The following is a 21,905-nucleotide window of genomic DNA, read 5'->3' as shown; positions in this document are numbered from 1 at the left end:
GCCTGGCAGTTCCATCTTTAGGACCCTTCTACCAATATACTCACTCTCTCGCCTCTGGACATGTCCAAATCATTGAAGTCTGCTCCCTCGAACCTTGTCTCCAAAACATCCAACTTTGGCTGTCCCTTTAATGAACTCATTTCTAATCCTATCCAACCTGCTCACTCCAAATGAGAACCTCAAAATCTTCATTTCTGCTATATCCAGTTGTGCTTCCTGTTTCTTCTTCTGTGCCACCATTTCTAATCCGTACATCATGGCCGGCCTCACCACTGCTTTATAGACTTTGTCCTTCATCCTAGCGGAGACTTCTGTCACATAGAACACCAGACACCTTCCGCCAACTGTTCCACCCCGCTTGGACCTGTTTTTTCACTTCCTTACCACACTCGCCATTGCTCTGTATTGTTGACCCCAAGTATTTGAAGTCTATCTCTTCTCCCTGGAGCTTCACTCTTCCCCCCACCGCCGCTCTCATCGATGCATGGACGTAGTTAGGGAATAAATGAGGGCAGTTGGTGTTTGAGAGTAAGATGCAGGCGATAGGCTCACATGCCAACCCTGAACCTGAGGTCAGCGGGATGGGTCACTCGAGCATCTGCGATCAAAATGAGCTGGCTCCAGTGTTAATTGTAAATTAATTTCAGTAAAACCACAGCAGATTTATTCGGGCTGCCTTTGTCTTCCACTACATTCCCTCTTCTCAATTCTTATGCCTGACTCATCCAGGTCGGTGGTTTATATGCGCGGCAAATGTCGACAAGGCAGGATTCTGTCGGGATCTAGAGCAGGATCCCCAAGAGAGGTTCAATAAATAGACGTGCGCGATACACATCCCACGATGTGTCACATTCAGATGTCATATATTATTACAACAGACAGTGGCGTGTCCTGCCTCCCTCTTGTAATAAGTACAATTTGATGATGTCTGTAATGCGACTGCTTGTCCACGCTGTCAGCCAAGCGCCGCTCGACGTTCCGTGCGGGAGCGTTGACATGCCCGCGACGGTCTTGACAGGATGTGAGCAGGCCGCGGGGATTTATACTGGTGGTGTGGGGGGGATAAAGAGGATTTGCAAGTAATGCCCACATCGGGTTGATGGAGAAAGCTACTCTGCACTACATGCTTTTCTATGTCACCTCTCTTGACTTTGTACATTTATGGTTTTCCTCTCTTGTCACCCAATTAACATCCGATTTCTTAAAACTAAACATTCCTTATGAGACTTCTCATTTGAAATTATATTTTTAGCGAGAAATTTTGATCAATATTCTTTTCTTCTTCATATAAAACACCGCATAGGTTTTATTGAATAGAGACAACAATGTCAGTGCTCATTAACGCCATTTAAGCCGAATGTCACTGGTTTTTCATCATTCTAACCTGTCAGTGATGCATTTCTAAAAAAAAAAAAAAAATCCTCATCCTATTTATGCCTTGAAATCAAAAGCAAACCGCTTGTTTATTTTGTCCAAATATTACCGGGAATTGTACAATGTGGGCTCGGGAACCCTTTCGGCTTCACGCAACAGCATCTAATGTGCAATTTTTATAATTACGGGCAACTGCTCCATGAGAAAACAACATTAACATAATGGAGCTCCACTTGAAGCTGGGCTGGCATTCCCAACCTGCTCCTCCCCTGGGGACCAATTAAAAAAAATAAATAAATAAAAATAAAAAAAAAAACACGGACTCACATTCTTTATTAAGCAAAAATAAATTGCAAACAAAAAAATCAACTGGGAACTACATTAAACAAAGGTAGGAAAGAGGGGGAAAAATAATTACCATTTCTAAATGATTCCTTAATTTTCCCAATGAAAAGGCAATGACACGCGCGAGACTTCCAAGTCGGCAGCACACTCGTGAAATTAAACAAGAACTTTGAGGCTGAGCAGTAGTGGAAACATGTCGGCGGCTCATAGGCCCCCCCAAAAAAACCTTCTCGGAATGGACTCCTCACACTCCATCTGGTGTGTGATTCCCACACTTGTAAGAAAAAAAAAGAAGAAAAAAAACACTCCCATGTGCTACTGCGAGTACACAGAAGTAAACAAGCTTCGTATTCTGCTGACATGTTAGTTGAACGAAGTCAACAGAATTCTCAGAGGCTTAACCATGCGAGCGCTGAGAACTGTATTAAGCTTTGCATTTTACATCATAAAGCTGCAGCGTCACACCTTTATTTGTCTTCTATTTCCGCCAATCATTCTCGGCATGACCTCAGAAAATTGCCAAATGTCACAGTAGGCTCCTTCAGACGAGACCGTGGACAAGGGAGGAGCGCTCCGGAGCTGCCAATCCAAGGAAAAGTCGTCTGTTCAATCAACCTGACAACCCGATTCTTGGTTCCGTTTGGAGGCGGGCTGGCCAAGAGCGTTGGGGGTGTCTAGTTGAGGGCTTAGCCGGGATAAAATGTCCCTGCCTCGGCTCATCTCTGAGCAGCTGACGACTTGGGAGAATTATCTCAGCCTGCTCCCAAGCGGAGGATTCTGGATTGTTTTTGCCCTCAATAAACACGAGCTTTTGGAATTATTTCCTCATTCCAAACTCCGAAATTATTGAGTGCTGCTTTGACTTACAAGTGGCCCAGTTTATGAGTTTTTGAATGTCTCACAAGATTCAGATTTGCAGAGTGAAATGGAGAAAATTCATAGTGGAAAACGTTTGAAAATGACTTAGCGCTCTTGCATCACAAAAAACAGAATATTTCAAAAGGGGTGTGTACACTTTCAATATCCACTGCAGCACTGTTGGAGTTTTGGTTATCTGCCCAGAGAGCCTCACATGCTGTTTAACAAATCAAAACAAAATAGTGTAAGATCATTTCTTGGAGTTGAATTTGGCTTAATTTGTCAACGCATAAAGATTTTTTTCATCAATGGATATTGATTTATTATTTTGTAAATTAAGTGAAATATTTTAGCAAAACCTAGATTTCCTAATTTACATTTTATTCTTTTTATTTTTATTCTTACTCTTAGTTGAGTAATTATTTGGAGGTCTATTTACCATTACTCGAGTCATATGATTCTAAAGTAGCAGTACTCCGTTTTGAGTGATATATTTGGCAACTTTAATCATTAACTATACATTTGAACAACATAGTGGCTCTTTTAAGTTTATACTTTCCTTATTTTAATTATTTAAAATATTTTATTGTATTTCTTATTTTATTAATATAAAATTACTTAATTGTTTTTAAAATTGTAGTCATCTGCGATTGCTGGCAACCAGTTTGGGGTGTGCCCCGCCTCCTGCCCATTGACAGCTGGGATTGGCTCCACCACTCCCGCAACCCTTGTGAGGACAAGTGGCTAAGAAAATGGATGAATGGAATTGTATTCATTCCAACCAAATATTTTGAGAATATACAAATTTAAATAGCACAAAAACATACAAGATACAGGCTATAAACATGTTATCTATCCCTGCATCTTACCTCAAAATCTGTTGTGATGCCCACCCACAATCCTAATGAGGACGAGGACCAAGATGGAAGATTTTATTCGACCTTGACGAGTTGACATGTTTGAATACGCCTGATAAATGTTTTTCTGTTTAAATATGAAACTTATTGCAAGAAACTTTCAAACACATGAAACAAGAAGCACTCTTTTGAAAATGGTGACTTATCCCTCTCCCAAGAGCTTTGCGCACGCACAAAAACACCCTTTGAGACCTGACAATTTGAACTCTTTTGAAACTTTTTACGAACATGAAAGAACACGGCAGACGTTTATTGTGGCGTTTGCTCCCGCGCTGCAGCGACAAGAAAGAAAGGGGCCTTGTCGCCCAAATTCAAAGGCGAACGCACACGACACAACAACTGACACTTGACACTGACTAAAAGGCCTCTTTGTGCACGACACGCTACTTCATCTCTTTGTGGCTATACGTGTAACAACTACAAATATGTCTGCGGCGTAGACACCGCGCGGCCTGCGATTAAGAACCCAACTCAATCTCAGCCGGGTGGTGCCAGTGGCGCCACAATGGCTGCTTAATGAAAATCGTGCTTTACATTATGGCAAATCAAACTATTTTGCACCGTTATGCTCATTAAGGTGCTGCAGAGCAATCTAGCGCCAGCCAGCTTAGCGTGTTCCCTGTGACAGGACGTTTAGAGGAGTCGCGAAATGCGAGAAGGCTCAATTACATCCTCCCAGCATGCACTGCATAAATTGCATTAAATCCCCTTTCGTCTTTCAGTATGTTACAGCCGGGAAAAAAAAAACAGATAATGGCTGCGTATGGAAGACGAGGGCTCACGAGGAAAAGTGCAACGCAACGTGCCGTGGAGTATTAACTCTAGTTTTGTACCATCAGTTTGTTCAAGAAAAAGCAGAAAACAAAACTGTTTAGAAAAGTGCGGGTGTGGAAAAAAAATATGTCAGACTAAATTCGGGTGACAAGAGCCAATTACTAATTACAAAAACATCATTGCTTTTGTCATCTACACCAGGGTCTCCAACTGGTGGCCCGCGGGCCATTTGCGGCCTATGAGATAATAGTTTGTGGCCCCCGCCTTAATGTGAAGGTTTAATGTCAGTGTAGCACTTGACTTTTGTGGGAGGAGCTTGAAACGGATTATGCTATTTACATGTAAAATGCCTTTCTACGTACAAAAAATTCAGGTTGGGAAATGACTTCCGGAACGGATTAATTTTGTAAGTAGAGGTACCACTGTAATGCAAATAAAATAAGTAATGTTGCCAGGAATCATGCTTTTAAAACAACATTCATTGCATTCCTATTGGTTTCCCCCAACCCCAACATTGGACCGCTACTCTCTCAGATTTACTCTATGTACACGAACGGACAAATACCCATATACAGACACAGCTGCCTTCATGAAAAACTACTACTGTACTACTGTACTACTAATCTACTGTATCTGTCTGTCTGTCGGTCTGTTAATAATCTTTAGAAACACCTACTTCAGTATGGTGTGCTTGTTTGGGAACTTACCGTAATTGCCATGTCATCTCTGCGCCAAGCTCATTTGACATGGCTCCAATGACAAATATTTGAGTTAGTGTTTCATGTGGCATGGTGGACCACTGGTTGGCACCGGGGTTCAAATCCTGGCTTCGCATCTGTGGAGTTTGCATATTCTCTCTGTGCCGGGCACTCCAGGTTGCTCCCACATCCCAAAAACATGCATCCATTGGACAGCGTAAATTGCCCCGAGGTGTGAGTGTGAGTATGAATGGTTGTTTGGCGTACTGAAGAATTGAAGAGCGACTTGGTCGTTGAACTTTGTTCGCGATCCGCTAAGTACCAATGTCATGAGTAATTTGTTTGCGCAAGGAAATATGTACTATGCGGTGAACGTACTTATGAGTGATTTGACGTCCTCGCGGTGATCGCTTTCACTTGCTCAATGAGGAAGCACTTGAATGATTTTGTGAAAAAGAACAGAAGGATTTGGTGACTGAATCTTTTGACATTATGTTTTTAAAGAACTGATTGAAATGATTCAGTACAAAAGAACTGCTATCACAAATTCTTGCATACGTTGGAAATTGCTAATTGCAGTCATTTGTCAGGCCACTGCACCTTTAGCAATATCTACGAGTATATTTGGTCACTTAAAGAAGTAATTAGAGCAAGAGCATAATTTCTACTGGCCAATTAGAAAAGAAAAATACCATCACTACTATAACTACTACAACTATATTTTTACCATTACTATGATTGCTACTTCTACTACTATTCCTTCTAATTGTACTCTTCTATTATTAGTACTCCTGCTCTTCTATTTCCACATTGACTATTATCATTACTCCTTCTCCACTACTGCATTATCACTACTACTATTCTACTAGCACTTTTACCACTCTTCTATGAATAATCCTACTACTAAACCTACCACTTCTGCGAATACTATGACTACTATTATCCCTAATAGTTCTAGTATGATTAGTTATAGTATTACTAGTACTAATGCTACTACTACTACTACTACTACTACAAATACTACTATGAATACAATAATAGAGTAATACTAAACGATTACTAATAAATTAATTAGTAACAACTAATCATATGATATGAGAATTATGTTACAATGATATAACATGGGCGGCACGGTGGACGATTGGTTAGCACGTCTGCCTTACAGTTTTGAAGACCGCGTTTCAAATCAATATGAAGGGATGGTACATAAAGAGTTGCCGACATCATAAATGAGATTCTATGCACATATAGCACTATTAATCATGTGCTCAGCTGTCTCCTACTGCTTAGTACTCATGAACTGACCTGTTCTTGAAGCATAGTTTTGCTTCTTTTTTGGAAAATGTCATATTGTGGCATATCTAAATGCCACCTCCCATGGCGTGCGTAGCCTTGACGGCGCGTTTGAAACACAGTTGATATTGAGATACATTCTGAGCAAAATCAAATGTACCTGGACAACATTTTCTGTAGACCGGGTCGGCCAACGATTTCTTTTTCATTCACTTAAATGGTTATTGATGTTTTTTTCTGGCCAAACAAAGACAAAATGTGAACCATATGTGAGATGTAAAGGGTTTCTCATATGATGGACGGCTGGGGGGGGAGCACGGGGAAAATACAGCTGCAGATGCTGATAAGATTACAGAGTGCGAGGCTCAAACACACGACCGGGGAGCACTGACGGCACCTTGCATCCTGTCCTCAATGTCACCCATCAGAGCCTATCTGATGAGAAATGCCCGTCCACAAATAATCATACACACACACACACACACACACACATCCGGTAGAGAGGGCCACAGCAGTGCTAGTGGTGGTGGGGAGGTGTACAGTACCTTGCGTGTTGACTGGGTTGGTGGTGGGAGTGGGGATAGTAGTGGGAGCATCTAGACGAAAAGAGTAAAGAAAAACAAAAAATAAAAAACACATAAGAAGTAAGACAAGCGTAAAGAAGGCAGAGGTCATCGACGATAGGAGGCTATTCAAACATATTTTTTTTTGGGGGGGGGGCATTCAGGTGTGGGTTCATCACAGAGGGACCAAAGTTCATGCAAAAGCTAGTTGTTTACTAGTTAGAGAAAATAATACAAGGATGCTATGTTTATAAAGAGAATACTATTCGGGGAATGACTGAAAATGACAATCAAAATGATATTCATCCCTTTTGGTCATACTTGAAATATGAGTTGAATTTGTTCCATGACCATGATGAAATCAACTTTGGATACTGAAATGACTGCAAATGTCATTAATCCACACCAGCCTCCCCAAAAACCCAACAAAAAAAGCACCATCTCTTTAAAAAGGAAAATAGCGCTTTATAAAAACATGTAGTCATAACACTGTTAGATATGATGAAAATAATTAAGCAGTTTGTGAATGATTGTGAATTGATTGTGGCTCACTCAGGTGTGTGAAACTCAACCACCGAGAGGGAACAGTATGAAACTCATGTACACACAAATAAGGAAGAGTCTTACAACTACTGAAAGAGACTCAGTAAGCTTCGGTAATATGAGTCAAATATAGGCCTGAGGGTACTGTTACATTGTCTGCTGCATTATTTGTGTTCAAATGTCTGCTGTATAAAGTGTTAGAGCTTTGCTATATTTAGATGCTATTCGTTAGCTCGTTGAGGGTTTGTCTCGTTATGTCTTGCATTAAGATAGCAGACTTGAAACCAAAGTTACAGGGTACTTTTAAAAGAACGTGTTTTTTTTTTTTTATCGTGAGTAAAAATCATTTTTGTTGAAAAATTTCTCACTCATTCTATTTGCAGAATTGTCAATTCAAAATCACAATTAAGTCTGAACGACAGCTCTTATTTCGAAACACTCCTTCTTAGCTCACGACTATACACATTAACTTCATGTGGGTGTTTTCCTGCATGTGATCCCAACACAACAGGGGATGATAAATGGAGATAATTTAACAAAAAATACAAATTACAAATTTGAAGAAACAGATGTTTCCCAACTCAGAGGTCAACAGGGTTCCGCTGAACCAGCCTATCTTACTAGCTTGTCTTACTAGTGAAATAGCAAACACACAAGACATACATAGACTTTAAAAGTGCCACTGTCATGAAATGGATGATGAAGGACCCATCCGTCTTTTCACCACAAAGCATGATTTTGACGTATATGGCTTTTTGTAACTCCCGCCATGAAAATCCTGTTGAGGTATTTGTTTTCGACAAGAAGCAGGAAGTGACGTTTAGGGCAGTAGCGCACTCAAGTTTACCTGCGGGAAGGTAGCTCTTGTTCCTTCGTGTTACCCAAAATTCCGTCTCGTTGCATTGCTGGATATTGCTCGAACACTCGGGAGGATGGATTTATTCTCCGTACTTTTCAAAAAGACCCAGTTCGTCATGAATGAAAAATGGATTGCACGGTTGCACAGGACAAGAGCTTCGTGGGTTGCAATTGACAGGTAGGTCTTTACACAGCTACTAAAAAAAAGAAAAAAAATAATAGTTGGGGGGGGGGGGGGGTGACGTAATCTGTCTCTCATAACATGACAAAAGATCCGTGTACGTATGACAGGGGTGGTAAATGTGTCGATGTGTGCGTCGGCGCCATGTCCGCAGATCACGGCTTCGTCTGACCTTCCATGTTTCAGTGGGTGGGCGGACAAGCCGCCGCCAAAGCTGTGCCTCGCGGACGAGGGGCACGGCTTCAGCCGGGCTGGCTCATACATACTGTCTGGGAGTCTGCTGTTAGTTAGAAGTGATCCGCATATAGTCTAAATATGGCTCGAAACAATAGGGTAATATTACACTTCATTCGATTGTGAGATGTTCTCTTCTTTGAAAAGAGCTTCCGTGTGAGAAGGGGCGTGTTCGTCTCCCGTAGCAGGTGGCAAAGTATGTTTTGAATAGCAAATGTCCGGGGTGACGTCATGGACAGTAGATCCAGCCAATATGGCGACCACATGGATGTCGAATGAGACTTCCGCAACTTTGCGCATGGATGACGCGCTCTCGCTCATATTCATTTTTTCGTATAGACATTGAAGTGAATAATATATGTGTTTTTCATTTCAATATCTATTTTAGAATGTTTATAGAGATGACACTTGGGATTTAAGCTAGGTATCAAGGACATAGACAATAGATGTGCAAACATCTTTCCACGAAGTTCGTCTGTCGACGCACAATGTACACAAAAAGTACATTCCTTCCATTAATTCAAATTCACAATGTAAAATAATGAAAGGGGCTCATGTGGCAATATCGCTATTTCCCATCGTCTCTGTGGATAATTAAGTCAAAGCGCAGATGAAACGACATTGGTGATCCCAATCGGGGACTGCCTCCATCACCACGCTAACTGGCAAACATCATATCACCACGGGAACGAGACGGATGTCGGAGGGAGATTCAGGTTAGCGGTGGAGCCCACGGGGGCCGCGAACTACCTCATCGGGAGGATGTATGGTGGGCTTGGGGGATGGGAGGTGTGGCGGGGAGGATAGTACAACCCCTTTCTGTGTGAGACTCGCAGCGGGGGGAAATTGGATGGCTGTCTTCCTGTGCTGTTACTGTCTGGATTCCATCAAAAGACAGCAGCAGGGGAGCACACACTTTCAAACTAATGATAAAACATCAAGGACGATGTAATGCTGCCGCCGGGGATGGAGTGCACGTTGGTGGCCGGCGGCGGGCGAGCTATCGGGATCGCGGGAAGATTCCCCTCTGACAGCACTTGAAGAGGAGGGTGGGCTCCATTGCGCTCCCGGTGACCGAAGGCGGTCTGATAGCAGAAATGTCAGCGTGTGGAAAAAGGGGAAATTGGCCATTCAGGGGTAGAGGGTCTTGACAAAGGCCGTGATAGGATGTGGCACATATAATATCAAGGCAAACAGCAATTCTCCATGGGCAATTTTCCAGGCTGGATGACTTGGGGCCTGTGTATTATGAAAGAAGGCACGAGTATGAGTGTATTTGTGGATGAAGCCAATTTTTTCCAAGGAATCAGGTAAGATAGAATATGACCACTAAGTTAAAAAAACAAAACAAAAAAACTGTGAAACGTGTTTACATGCAACACTGCTTACACTTTTATATGTTTTTCTTTTGGGGATGTCGAATATATTTTTGTCACGGCACATATTGTGGTTATCTTTTCCATCAGAACTAGATATGTTCATTGCCAGCTCTCCCAGTCTTTTATTTCAAAAGCTGTTAATGGCAGTCAATCCATTTTAATCTCCTCATCATGTAATTTGCATATACACAATGAAATAGGTGGATAGCTAGTTTTGAAATCAGAAGTCAAGGGTAATAGTTTAACATTTGTTCACGTTACCGTAACAATGAACAAAGTAGAATGGATCCAAGGGAAGAAAATCCTAAAACAGCCTCCATAAACAAATCATATTTAAAGCTAACCTGATGAAATCTCGATCTGTTCATTGTTTTTCATTTACATTATATGAAATATATACATCCACCCATACAACTACTACACTGACAGTACTATTACAAATGCTACTAATCCTAATTCACTATTACTAATACTAATTCAAAAAGAATGTATGAAAAAGACAAAGAAAGGTTAATTTAATAAAATACAGTTGCTTATTGAATTATTTTTATGATTCTATTTTGTTTATTAGATTTGTTTATGCCGTGATAAAAAAAAAAGGCTGAATAGAAGGAAACACTACACAAAAAATCAAAACCACAATAAGGATTTATACATCATACTGTATTTTGTCAGTTTTACTGGAACATTTTCATGATTTGGTCTGAAAAGAAAAGAAAAAGATTAGTTATTGATACTAATACAAACCGCGAGTGATCTACCAACCTAGCTTAAAGGCAGTCTCACAGGGATCGCATGTCAGACGCCTCACATTTGTGCAACAATGTACTTTTGAAAATTTCACACCTTTGAAACATCTGAAGGGCCTGTAGATGGCACACGTATGTATGTTAAAGCAGCTTTGCCCAACTGAGGTTTGTGTCATGCTCCGGGCTTCCTGCCCAGGCTGGGCTTGGCCAGCCAATTAGTCAGAGCACACCTGCACCGTGTTACAGTTGATGACGCCCAGTATATATAGGACTTGGGGAACGACTTGCCCTCCGCTAGATCGTTGTCCTTGTTGCCCCGTTCCCGCACTCCTGTTTGCCTGACTTCTGCTCTCCGTGCACCGACCCACGCCTGTCCACTGACCACCCTCGTAAGCCTGCCGTACTATTACTTCTGATTGTTTGGACTGTCTGCCTGATCCTAGACCTTGGACCGAATAAAGGTTTCCTCTGCACTGTCTGCTTGTCTCTGGAGTCGTGCATTTGGGTCCACCCTCGTGCCCCGTTCGTGACAGAACGATCTAGCCAAAACATGGACCCAGCCGACTCCGAAGCCATCCGCCGTGCGCTGCAAGTTCAGGGCAAGCGCCTGGCCAAGCAAGAGGCTGTTCTCCAGGTAACCAACAAGAGGCTCCATGAGATCTGCACCCAGCTGGAGCCGTGGCTAGCCTCCCAGGCTAGCGTGGTTGCCACGCCAATGGTGGCCACTCCACCGGTACCTCCGTTTCCGCCCGCACCGTTCTCCACGGAGCTCCCCTTTAGCGGCGTTACCCCGCTCTCTCGACCGGAACGATTCTCAGGCGGCTCGGGGAAGGTCAAGCCTTTCCTCGTTCAGTGCAATCTCCATTTTCAACTGCAAGCGGCCGCTTTTCCCACGGACCGCTCCCGTATCGCCTTCGTCATCTCCCACATGACTGGGAGGGCAGAGGCGTGGGCCACTGCCGAGTGGAGTCGTAACTCGGAGATCTGCCGTTCATGGACGAGGTTCGTCTGCGCGCTCACCCAGGTTTTCCAGTTCGCGGCTCCGGAACGCCAGGCGGCGTCCTTGCTCATAATTCTTCGTCAAGGACGGCGCTGCGTGTCCGACTACGCCATTGAGTTCCGAATCTGCGCCGCCGAGAGTCGATGGAACGAGGACGCCCTGCATAACGCCTTCTTCCAGGGGCTTTCCCCCCAGATCCGGGGTCTCCTCATCGCTCTAGATCTTCCTCCCTCGCTGGACGCACTCATTGCGTTGGCCCTCAAGGTTGACCAGCGACTAGTAATGGAGGATCAACTAGCCGTGATGACTGAGGGAGAGAGGGAGGGGTCCAGTCCGGCTGCCGCCCGGTCATCCACTGCTGAACCCACTCAGGTGGAGGGTCTCGACGGGCCAGTGGAGGAGCGTCTGCGCCGGCGACGGGAGGGGCTTTGTTTTTACTGCGGGCGTTTGGGACACTTGATCGCCCGTTGCCCGATTCGACCAGAGCACTCTGACATCAGGATCTCTACTCCGGTGAGTGTGCGGTATACCGCGGCGGGGCCAGGGAGGTCCCTTCTTCACCTCACCTTGGGAACGGACTCCCGTTCATGCACTGTGACGGCTTTCATAGATTCCGTGTCGGACGCAAACCTGATAAATCCCCGCGTGGTCGAGGAGCTGGGGGCAGCAACTTTCCCCACGCAACGGCTTCGTCATGCCTATGCCGCCAACGGCAAGTTCCTTTGTCGGGTTACACATCGCACTCAGACGCTACGTATGAGCTTTCCGGACGCTCACTCGGAGCGTATTAGCTTTCATGTCTTCAACGCACGTAGTAGCGACATCATCCTGGGCAGCCCGTGGCTCAAAGAACATAACCCGCACATAGATTGGACCACGGGTCAGATCAAGACTTGGGGAGAAGACTGTCTCAGTCGCTGTTTCGCTGTCCAGGAAGACAAGGGTATTCAAGTCACGCCGGTTCGGCTAACAGAACCTAGTACCGCCCCGGAGCTGACCGCGGTGCCTTCCTGCTACCATGACCTACGGGAGCTCTTGTCTGAATCTAAGGCAAAGTCTCTGCCGCCACATCGGTCATACAACTGCGCGATTGAACTCCTGCCAGGCACCTCTCCTCCCAGAGGGAAACTGTTCTCGTTAAAAGGACCAGAGCATCAAGCCATGAGGGACTACAACGAGGACTCGCTGGCAGCCGGACTCATTCGCCCCTCATCCTCACCAGCCGGTGCGGGGTTTTTTTTTTTTGTCAAGAAGAAGGACTCCATGCTCCGACCCTGCGTCGATTACCGAGGACTGAACGACATCACAGTCAAGAACAGGTACCCTTTGCCGCTGATCGCTACAGCATTCGAACTCCTTCAGGGAGCCCGGATCTTCACCAAGCTCGACTTGCGCAGAGCTGACCATCTGGTGCGGATTCGGGAAGGGGATGAGTGGAAGACGGCGTTCAACACCCCCACAGGGCACTATGAGTATCTTGTGATGCCTTTTGCACTGACAAACGCCCCGGCCATCTTTCAAAACTTCATTAACGACGTGCTTCGGGAGTTTCTGAACAGATCTGTCTTTGTATACCTGGATGACATTCTCATCTTTTCAGCAGACCTAACATCTCACATTCAACAAGTCAGAGAGGTGCTCCGGCATCTGCAGCAGCACCAATTGTACGTGAATATGGATAAGTGTGAGTTCTATCGGGCATCCATGTCTGTCCTGGCTGAGGGAGAGATACGGATGGACCCCGGGAAGGTTCGTCAACGCCTGCCCTCTGTGTGCTGCCAATAAGACTTCCCGCATACGGCCTGTTGGTGAGTTGCGACCCCTTTCATCCGTGGACACACATCGCGCTGGACTTCGTCACCGGCCTACCGCCTTCACAAGGGAACACAGTGGTGCTGTCCGTAGTGGACCGTTTCTCCAAGATGGTCCACTTCGTGCCGCTTCCGAAGATCCCGTCGGCCAAGCAGACAGCCCAGCTGGTGTTAGACGAGGTCGTCCGTTATCACAGACTGCCCTGGGACATCGTTTCGGACAGGGGTCCGCAATTCAGCGCCCACTTCTGGAAAGAGTTCTGCAACCTCATCGGCGCGTCAGGTAGTCTGACATCGGGTCATCACCCGGAGTCTAATGGCCAGACTGAGAGGATCGTTGTCCTTGTTGCCTCGTTCCCGCACTCCTGTTTGACTGACTTCTGGTCTCCGTGCACCGACCCACGCCTGACCACCCTCGAAAGCCTGCCGTACTATTACTTCTGATTGTTTGGACTGTCTGCCTGATCCTAGACCTTGGACCGAATAAAGGTTTCCTCTGCACTTTCTGCTTGTCTCTGGAGTCGTGCATTTGGGTCCACCCTCGTGCCCCGTTCGTGACAGTTTGGTTTAGTTACTATGTTGCTGATTCTTCCCATCCATACGTCTCATGTTGACATTTTTTTCCCCATCATGAAAATACGAACGCCCTTGAGCACTGCCCCCACATCCAATGTACATATACTGCCAATCTTTGACTTTTGCTCCACTGAGGATTTATAGGTCAAAGAAATCAGCGTGGGGATAAACGGTGAGCAGATGAAGGCAGGATGGCTGTGAATTATAGCAAAGGGGGGAGGAAAGATGCATCACCGTCTAGATCCTCCTCTTGCAGAACAGCATGACAAACGCCCGCACACAATACAACACCACTTGATTTGATGGCGATTTACAGTACATCGACAACACACACGTAGCTGAGTGGGTCGTCGTACAATGGAAGGACACCACCTCTTCTAAAATATGGTGGGCCAACGGGGGTGACTGTCATGCAGCATCGGGCGCCAGCACTGGGTAAGGCAATTACTTGCATCCCCTAAAGGTTCATTTGTACTTCCACTATGAAAGACAAATTGAAAAAAAATGTCTCTTCCCTTGTAATTCCGGGCATCTATTGCATGGAAACAAATGCTCACTGTCACTATTAATCCAGACGAAGGTGCTAATCAAATTTTTTTAACTGCAAAAGTGACAGTGACAACTACAGTGTACATGTCTAACATGTATTACTACCAAGGCCAAAAACAATGTAAATTATCTGTCCGCTATCCACCAATACTTCAATCTTTCTGTCCATCCACCCAGTTAATTGTACAAGTAGCTGCAATAAGACACTTCAAAATAAAAGGCAACAAAAAGACAAATGTAAAAAATGTCAATTTGACCAGAGATGATGAAATTAATGGCCGACTTGCCAAGTGGCGTTTGCAAAAAAAAAAAAAAAAAAAAGAGACAACGCAAGACAAGGTTATCACACAAGGGCCAATCTGCAGTGCACAAACACGTTAATTAACCCGCTGAAGCGAGCATGATTACTCTGGGACAACAAAGCTTCACTCGGACCACAACATGATTGGGGATGGCATTAAATCCTGTGCAAAAGAGGAGTGGGAGTCGCAGACACAATTATAAGCGGTTATGAGCACCTTTTCACCAATCTCCTGTGTCTCATTAGAACCCAACTGAAGCTGCAGCACATCCGACGGACGTGCGCACGAGAGAGAGAGAGAGATGCTGTTTAATGGAAATTGTTAAAATATGTGCAGAGAGTCGCTAATTGAAGAGAAAACACATGGGTGCAGATCCTGGAGATTAGTATAAAAAAAAAAAGATTTTCTGGGGCAACAACACCTCCTTCTAATGGCTTTTTAGTCACTGCAACAATGCTCTTTCATTTAGCTACAGGCAGTATTAAAGAATAAGTTAAAATTTGACTCTAAAAATGAGGTACCCATAAATTTATACGTTGAATAGTTGACTAGAAATGATATATACATTATTTTCCAAAATAAAAAAGAAATGAGAAATGTCACAGTAAAGATTTGAGGGCTAATATACTATTTTTTTAATGAAACAAAGAATGGATTAAAAACCATCTAAATATGCTCCGTAGTTCTTAAATGTTCTTTGTGATGACTAAGGGTGCAACGATTAATCGAATAACTACTAATTTCATTATTATTATTTTTTTTTTATTCAAAGCAAAATCTCTGATTCTCACATCTGACAGGTCACCCAACACGTGAGCCAATTAGCAGTCAGCCAACTCTTCACTCTTACTCCAGCACGCCTTCATCACATAGCCCCCACCTATCAAAGCCACACACACTGAAAGTTGTAGAATGCTCAGAGAAGGACCTCAATAGGACAGAAAAAAAAACACCTGCGCCCCACTTGCACATGGTAATGCAAAAATAAAATTTGTGGTAGAATACTCGATTCCCAAAAGACACTGTAGCTGCAGCCCGAGTGGTGACACCCGAGCTTTTCATGTTAGAGTATTTATTTAACTACTGTTGCTTCCATGGGAGTCACAAGAGTGAGGAATATGGTGTTTCAAAACCCCAAATTTGAGCACCGTTTCACGAGCTGAGGCCCCTCTGTAATATGATTAATCGGTCTTTAATAGAATACTATGGCATCATCTTCATGCCAATGCATTTCTGTCCAAATTCTCCTTGTAGAAGTACTCTGAAATATTAAAAATAACGTATGTACATATTTTCAGAATACCATATATTACTAGGATCACATATATTCACGTGCACACCAACTTTTGTGCTCCCAGGTTTTAACTAAATTTGTCTTTTCAATACTCTCTAAGCACATATAAGCGACATGAGAATGAAGATTTGGTATACACAAGTATGTCATTCATATAGGCATCTTTTGTGTGTGTGTGTGTGTGTGTGTGTGTGTGTGTGTGTGTGGGTGTGTGGGTGTGAGACGTACCTTGTTCCCACCAAGGCAGGTGTCTCACTACACATTCACAAGGAAAAAAAAAAAAAAAAACAACAACAAAAAAACCTGACAATAGTGTTCACGCTGAAGCTTTTACACTACTGGAAGGTCATTTCAAGAGAAAAAAGTTGAGAAAGTTTCCAAACCTTGGGTCCTTCCACGCCATCTGTATAGTTCTCTCTTTTTTTTAAACTTACTTATGTTACTTTTTTAGTCTGAGAAATACACAAAAACCTCAAAGGTTTTTTTTTTTTTTTGGTTTTTGATTTCATCAACCACTGTACTTTTGTGTTAAGATTTGTAAAATAAACACTGGACTTGTGAATGACATCTACCATGGCAGGTTGCAACATTGGATCAGATAATAATAACTGCTAGATTTCCAGCAATATAGTTTTCCAAGATTATTTTCACGTGTCTGAGTTTTTATATATTTGTAAAATGCTCCGCCGGCCCGTGTGATTTGTTCACGTATTTCCTGGAATCATGAAAAACAAACAATAATCTCTCTTTCTTTAGTATTGCTATTCACTTTCATACACCAATTAGTGGTAACTGTTACGTATAATGTTCATTTATCCATTCATATTAATTTCACATTGTTTTCTATATGTTAAACGGCACCGTGATTGGCTGGGGACCAGTTCAGGATGGGACAGGCTCCAGCTAGCCTGCCCCTAAGTAAGTAAGAGGTACACATGAATTAATGTGAACGCGATAAAATGTATTACGTATTTTTAAAAATATTTTTAGGCGTTGGGTCCTAATCAAGAAAGCCAAAGTTGTACCGTATTTTACTTTAGTACATTGATTTCTGCTCTTTGTCGCCCTGTAAATGGGCTCCAACTACTGGTATGACCATGAAAAGGTTGAGGCCTACAGACAATGTGAATAAATTTAGGAGTAGAAATGAAAATATTTGAATATTACAAGCTCCAAAAAATGCCTTCTCAAGACAGTCGATGAATGACTCCCTTACGAGTTCTTCACAAGCTTTACGCCTAAAACCTAACAGATATACAATTGGTGAGATGGTCTAGTCGCACAGGGGGAAAAAAACCCTTTTCATTTATGTGCACAAATGCACATTTTCAACAGCTGTCATCATAATTTGCTCACAGGCCGGATAAACAAAGCGTCGCATTGTTGCTTTTTGACAATGGCTGTCAAGTTGACTTAAATGAGGCGGCCGAGCACAAATCAAAACAATATCGCAGATGTGAATGATGCAATCAGATCTCTCATAAAAGCCAACAGAAGGCTTGTTATCTGCAACAGGTTTTGCTTTTAAGGCCACATGGTGCCTTCTCCAAACATCCCGCTGTGCTTTAGTGCCCAAATCTAGCATCCACCTTGATATGCATATATTATTGCTGATATATCGTGTAGCAAGGAGATGCCAATTTGTTGGGCACAGAAACATGTTGTAGCTTGCGTTCAATATTAGTTGCTTGCTTGGAATTGCAGCTGAACGTTTCGGGGAGCCTGGTCTTTCGGTGCACCCGCTGTGTCTGTAAATTGCATGAATGCGGTTAAGATAAGGTTTTGGAGTTAAGGAATAAATGCTTCAATTCTTGACCATTTTGAAGCCCGATTTTACATACACATTTTTTTCCCCCCTGTCATTCATGTATGACTTGTTAAATAAGACTATTTTCTGTGATGTGTCAAATTTAGCCTTTTTTTGGGAGGGGGGGGGGTCTGTTTTGTTTTACGTTTTACGGTTAATTACTGAGCTCATTTGAACTCTGTTTCTCATCTTCGCACCTGGAGGAAGCACATAATCTCTCAGTTCTCATATATTCATTCACAATCGTGATGATTTATCGGATGTTGTAAATTAAGTCCCTGTTCAGTGTTCCAGTAGACTGTGTCATGTGATCGGTTTGGTGATGGTGATTTGGTGGGCTCAGAAATGAAGTATTCAACAACCTTGTATGAACAGCCACATCTATTCGGTGAGGTCGTTACAGCTACTACTTGTATATTTCCTGATGGGAAAAAGGATATCCAAGCAATTCATTTTCCACCCCAAGAAACCCAAAATGGACATTACACACAACGGTACCAAGATATAATCATTGCTCAATCTTAAATAAGCATAACAGTATGGTAATCTAGTTTTCATAGCTCTTATTACGGATACAAAACAAGTAGTTCCATCATGTCAGAGTGTGGCCTCAGCATCTCGTAAACAGAGCGCACTGCCAATAAACATGTTATCTAATAACTTTAAAAGGTGTGAGCACAGAGGGAAACATCAAAGCCAAGAGCGCATCACGACAGTTTTGTTTTTTTTGTTTACACAGGGGAATACAATGTATAGTGCCATCAATAAATGACTGTCATAACAATGGCAATCAAGAATGCTTTGTTTTTCTTATACAACACAAACTTCGTGTTCATCAATATACTTTTCACCAGCTGGTACAAAGCCATTGGACGTGTCATCCTTTACTTTTGAATTTGTAGTCCCTCAGCTTCTTGAAACTGAAACTGCACAAAGGAAACCCGAACTCAAATATAACTCTACCCTACCACCCATATACTGTAATGCCTCATGCTGAGGAGAATCCGAAAAGAATCCGTCAAAAAATCCGTGCTGAAAGTGTAACAGACTTGACGGGGATTACTATGAAGGGCAAAACATGTAGATTGGATTTTTTAATATATTTCTTTTGTGACACCATTTTTGGACACAACGTGACATACAGCATGTTGTACAATTGAGTTGTGATTCAATAATGCTGGATCCCCCCATAGACAGTAAGATCATACTCCTAATCAGGTGTTCAATAGAGACTGAGGTGTTGGGAAATGTAGTGCAACGAGACTCAGTGCCTACTCACCGTAGACATAGAGGACGTAGTCGTCGTAGGCCTCGCCCACTGCATTGGAGGCCACGCAGCGATATGTGCCATTGAAGGACTTGTTGAGGTTCTCGATAAAGAGGTCCGAGCCGGTGACCACGGCGTGAGATGGCACGTCCTCGTCCACTCTCAGCCAGTTGATCTGATGAGGACTGAAAACACAACACATGTTGGAGATAGATACAAACCCAGTTCAAGTACTAGTTAAGTTTAGAAATCGAGGTTTCTCTGTAAATCATGAATAACTATACAGGAAACAGTTATCATAACGCATAAACACTGGGATATTTTAAGAGTCCCCTATCGATAATTGACATTTGGGTATACTGTGCCATAAGTGATAACAATATTTGAAATGGTGATAAAGATATTTTGTCCCACCCCTCGTCCAGACGGTGCACGTGCACTCACTGCGGTTTCCCTCCTGCAATGCATGTCAGATCAAGATTGTCGCCCTCCCGAGTTAATCCCTCGGGATATGTCACCACAATCTTCACTTCAGGTTTATCTGAGAAATAATAAAAAAAAGACAAGTTATTGACTTGTATCGTATACTCCTAACACGGATGGCCCTTTTTTTTTTTACTGCCTCTCCTACCTCCAGCCAAAACTAAAATAAAATTGTTATTGCGCTTGAAACGCTGAGAGAGAAACTCAGGCACAAGAAAAAAAAAATAGCTAGAAGTAAAACACGGTGCCGGTTGAAAAGGACTACTCAATGTGAACATTTGACATCTACTCAGCCTATAGTAGCTTACAGCAAAATGATTTCTCTCCCCTTATCAGTGCGTGCCAAAGATTACCAAAATGTCAAGCACTTCCAGTGAAGCTTTCTGTTTTTCCTTGAAAGGTCAGACTAAAAAAGTGGACCAAAATGAATATTCTACACTGGCTACAATGGTGTGCCTTAACCTTTCTCTGTCTGCTATTGCAGTCCGATTTATCAGTCACAGTTAATCAGACAGCCATCTCTAGCCGACAACAGCGCCACCTATAAGCAGTTGAAGGGCATTTCTATAAATAGTATTGTCTTTCAGAAAAGATGTTTTATTCCATAATATTCATTTTGTATTTACAGCAGAGAAGCGGTTCACGTTTACGTTTGCTCTCGAAAGGAACGACAAAATCAGTTGGAAAAAAATAATCACAACTAACAAAAGTGCAATACAAACTGAGTGAAGAATATGCTAAGCGCAATTTTTAAACAAGTCTTCATTCTTGTCCTTATTGTGTCGCAAAACAGCTGCAAAACAAATAAAAGCAAAATGTTTTATCCCTAGATATTTGGTAAAGTTTGTGTGTACAGAGTACTTAGTGATATTTGGGAGGCGTTTGATTTCAGAAGTAGTGCAGTACCTTCGATATGGATCAAAAATGTACATTTTATAGCGATGTGTCATCACATCGTGGTAGTTTGAGATGCTCACACTGCACTTCCAGGTTCCTTTGAGCCAGGAGGTCGTTTGCGGCCGGGTGGTCGACAACACAGTCCACCGGCATACCGTCGTCCTCTTTACTGACTAAGAATCGCACACGGCTGGTGACGGTAAACATTTGGTCATATGTCTCCTCCACCGTCATTTCTCCTGGAAAGAAGGGGGAAGGTTAACAACAGGGGGGGAGGGGGGCAAGTCAAGTAAAAAGACTTCTCACATCCTGTCCTGACCTCCCCTTTTCAAAGTAATTTGCGACAAATTTATTAAGTGTCTGTGCAAAATAATTTATTTTACTGATGACTTTTTGTTTTGACTCAGGATAGCTCTACTTTCTTATCCTTTGTCAAAATAGAGTAGTGCCTTTAGTCAACCTCTCAGTTGACGAAAGTTAAAAAAAAAAAAGCTGTAACCTTTCATTAAAATGCTGAAACGTGAAGCTTGATTCTCTTCTTCCTAGGAAAGAATGTCATGTAGAAATGTAATGTGTAATGTCATGAACATGTATTGTAAAGCGATCAAATCATATCTTGTCATTTTTTAATCCTGTGCACGCATTGGCTTGAAACCATATCATTCTGACTTTGGGTCTGCGGTGTGGGCCTCAGGGGATGCTGGACACGTTTCCCCCTCCTTCACTTGGGTGGGGTTTTCTCCGTGTTACCCTTCTAGGGCTTGGGAGTGCGGATTGTCCCAGGGCTGCTCTTGGTCCCTGGATGCCGGGACCTAGACGTTTTGCATATTTAGCATTCAGGGTCCCCTGGAAGGCAGAAACAGGGCATTGCACAGGGCATGATGGGGCTGATGCCAGGCTAGGTCTGGCACATCTGTGCTGGTCTCTGGTCATGTCTCTTTCCTTTTCTGCCCTGCTGGTCATCCAGTTCTAATCCATCATAATCTGTCAACAGGGGTATGGCCGATTCGGCCTGGGGAGGACACTTGCCCAGGTGTTCCGGCACCCTAGCCTGCTCTCTGTCAAGCCATGCCTGGGCACATCCTTTGAGGAGCTGGTTGGCCCGCACAGTCTCCCCAATTTTAATGGACGATAGTTTACCACACACAATCGC

General features: G+C 43.2%; 1 protein-coding gene across 2 annotated transcripts in view; it reads right to left on the bottom strand.

Moving 5' to 3' along the window:
- Positions 1–21,905, bottom strand: part of cadm1b (cell adhesion molecule 1b) — a 264,360-nt gene that overhangs the window by 14,262 nt on the left and 228,193 nt on the right. For both annotated transcript variants that reach the window (XM_061827075.1, XM_061827076.1), the window contains 4 exons: positions 20,833–20,991; positions 19,817–19,913; positions 19,385–19,557; positions 6,805–6,855 (listed from right to left, as the gene is read on the bottom strand). In XM_061827075.1, the coding sequence (XP_061683059.1) occupies positions 6,805–6,855; positions 19,385–19,557; positions 19,817–19,913; positions 20,833–20,991 (480 nt within the window). The remainder of the gene's footprint in view (positions 1–6,804; positions 6,856–19,384; positions 19,558–19,816; positions 19,914–20,832; positions 20,992–21,905) is intronic.

The sequence above is a fragment of the Syngnathoides biaculeatus genome, chromosome 8 (assembly GCF_019802595.1).
Source record: "Syngnathoides biaculeatus isolate LvHL_M chromosome 8, ASM1980259v1, whole genome shotgun sequence".
NCBI lineage: Eukaryota > Metazoa > Chordata > Actinopteri > Syngnathiformes > Syngnathidae > Syngnathoides > Syngnathoides biaculeatus.
Note: the sequence above shows the minus strand (reverse complement) of the source record. Positions and strands in the feature narration are given on the sequence as shown.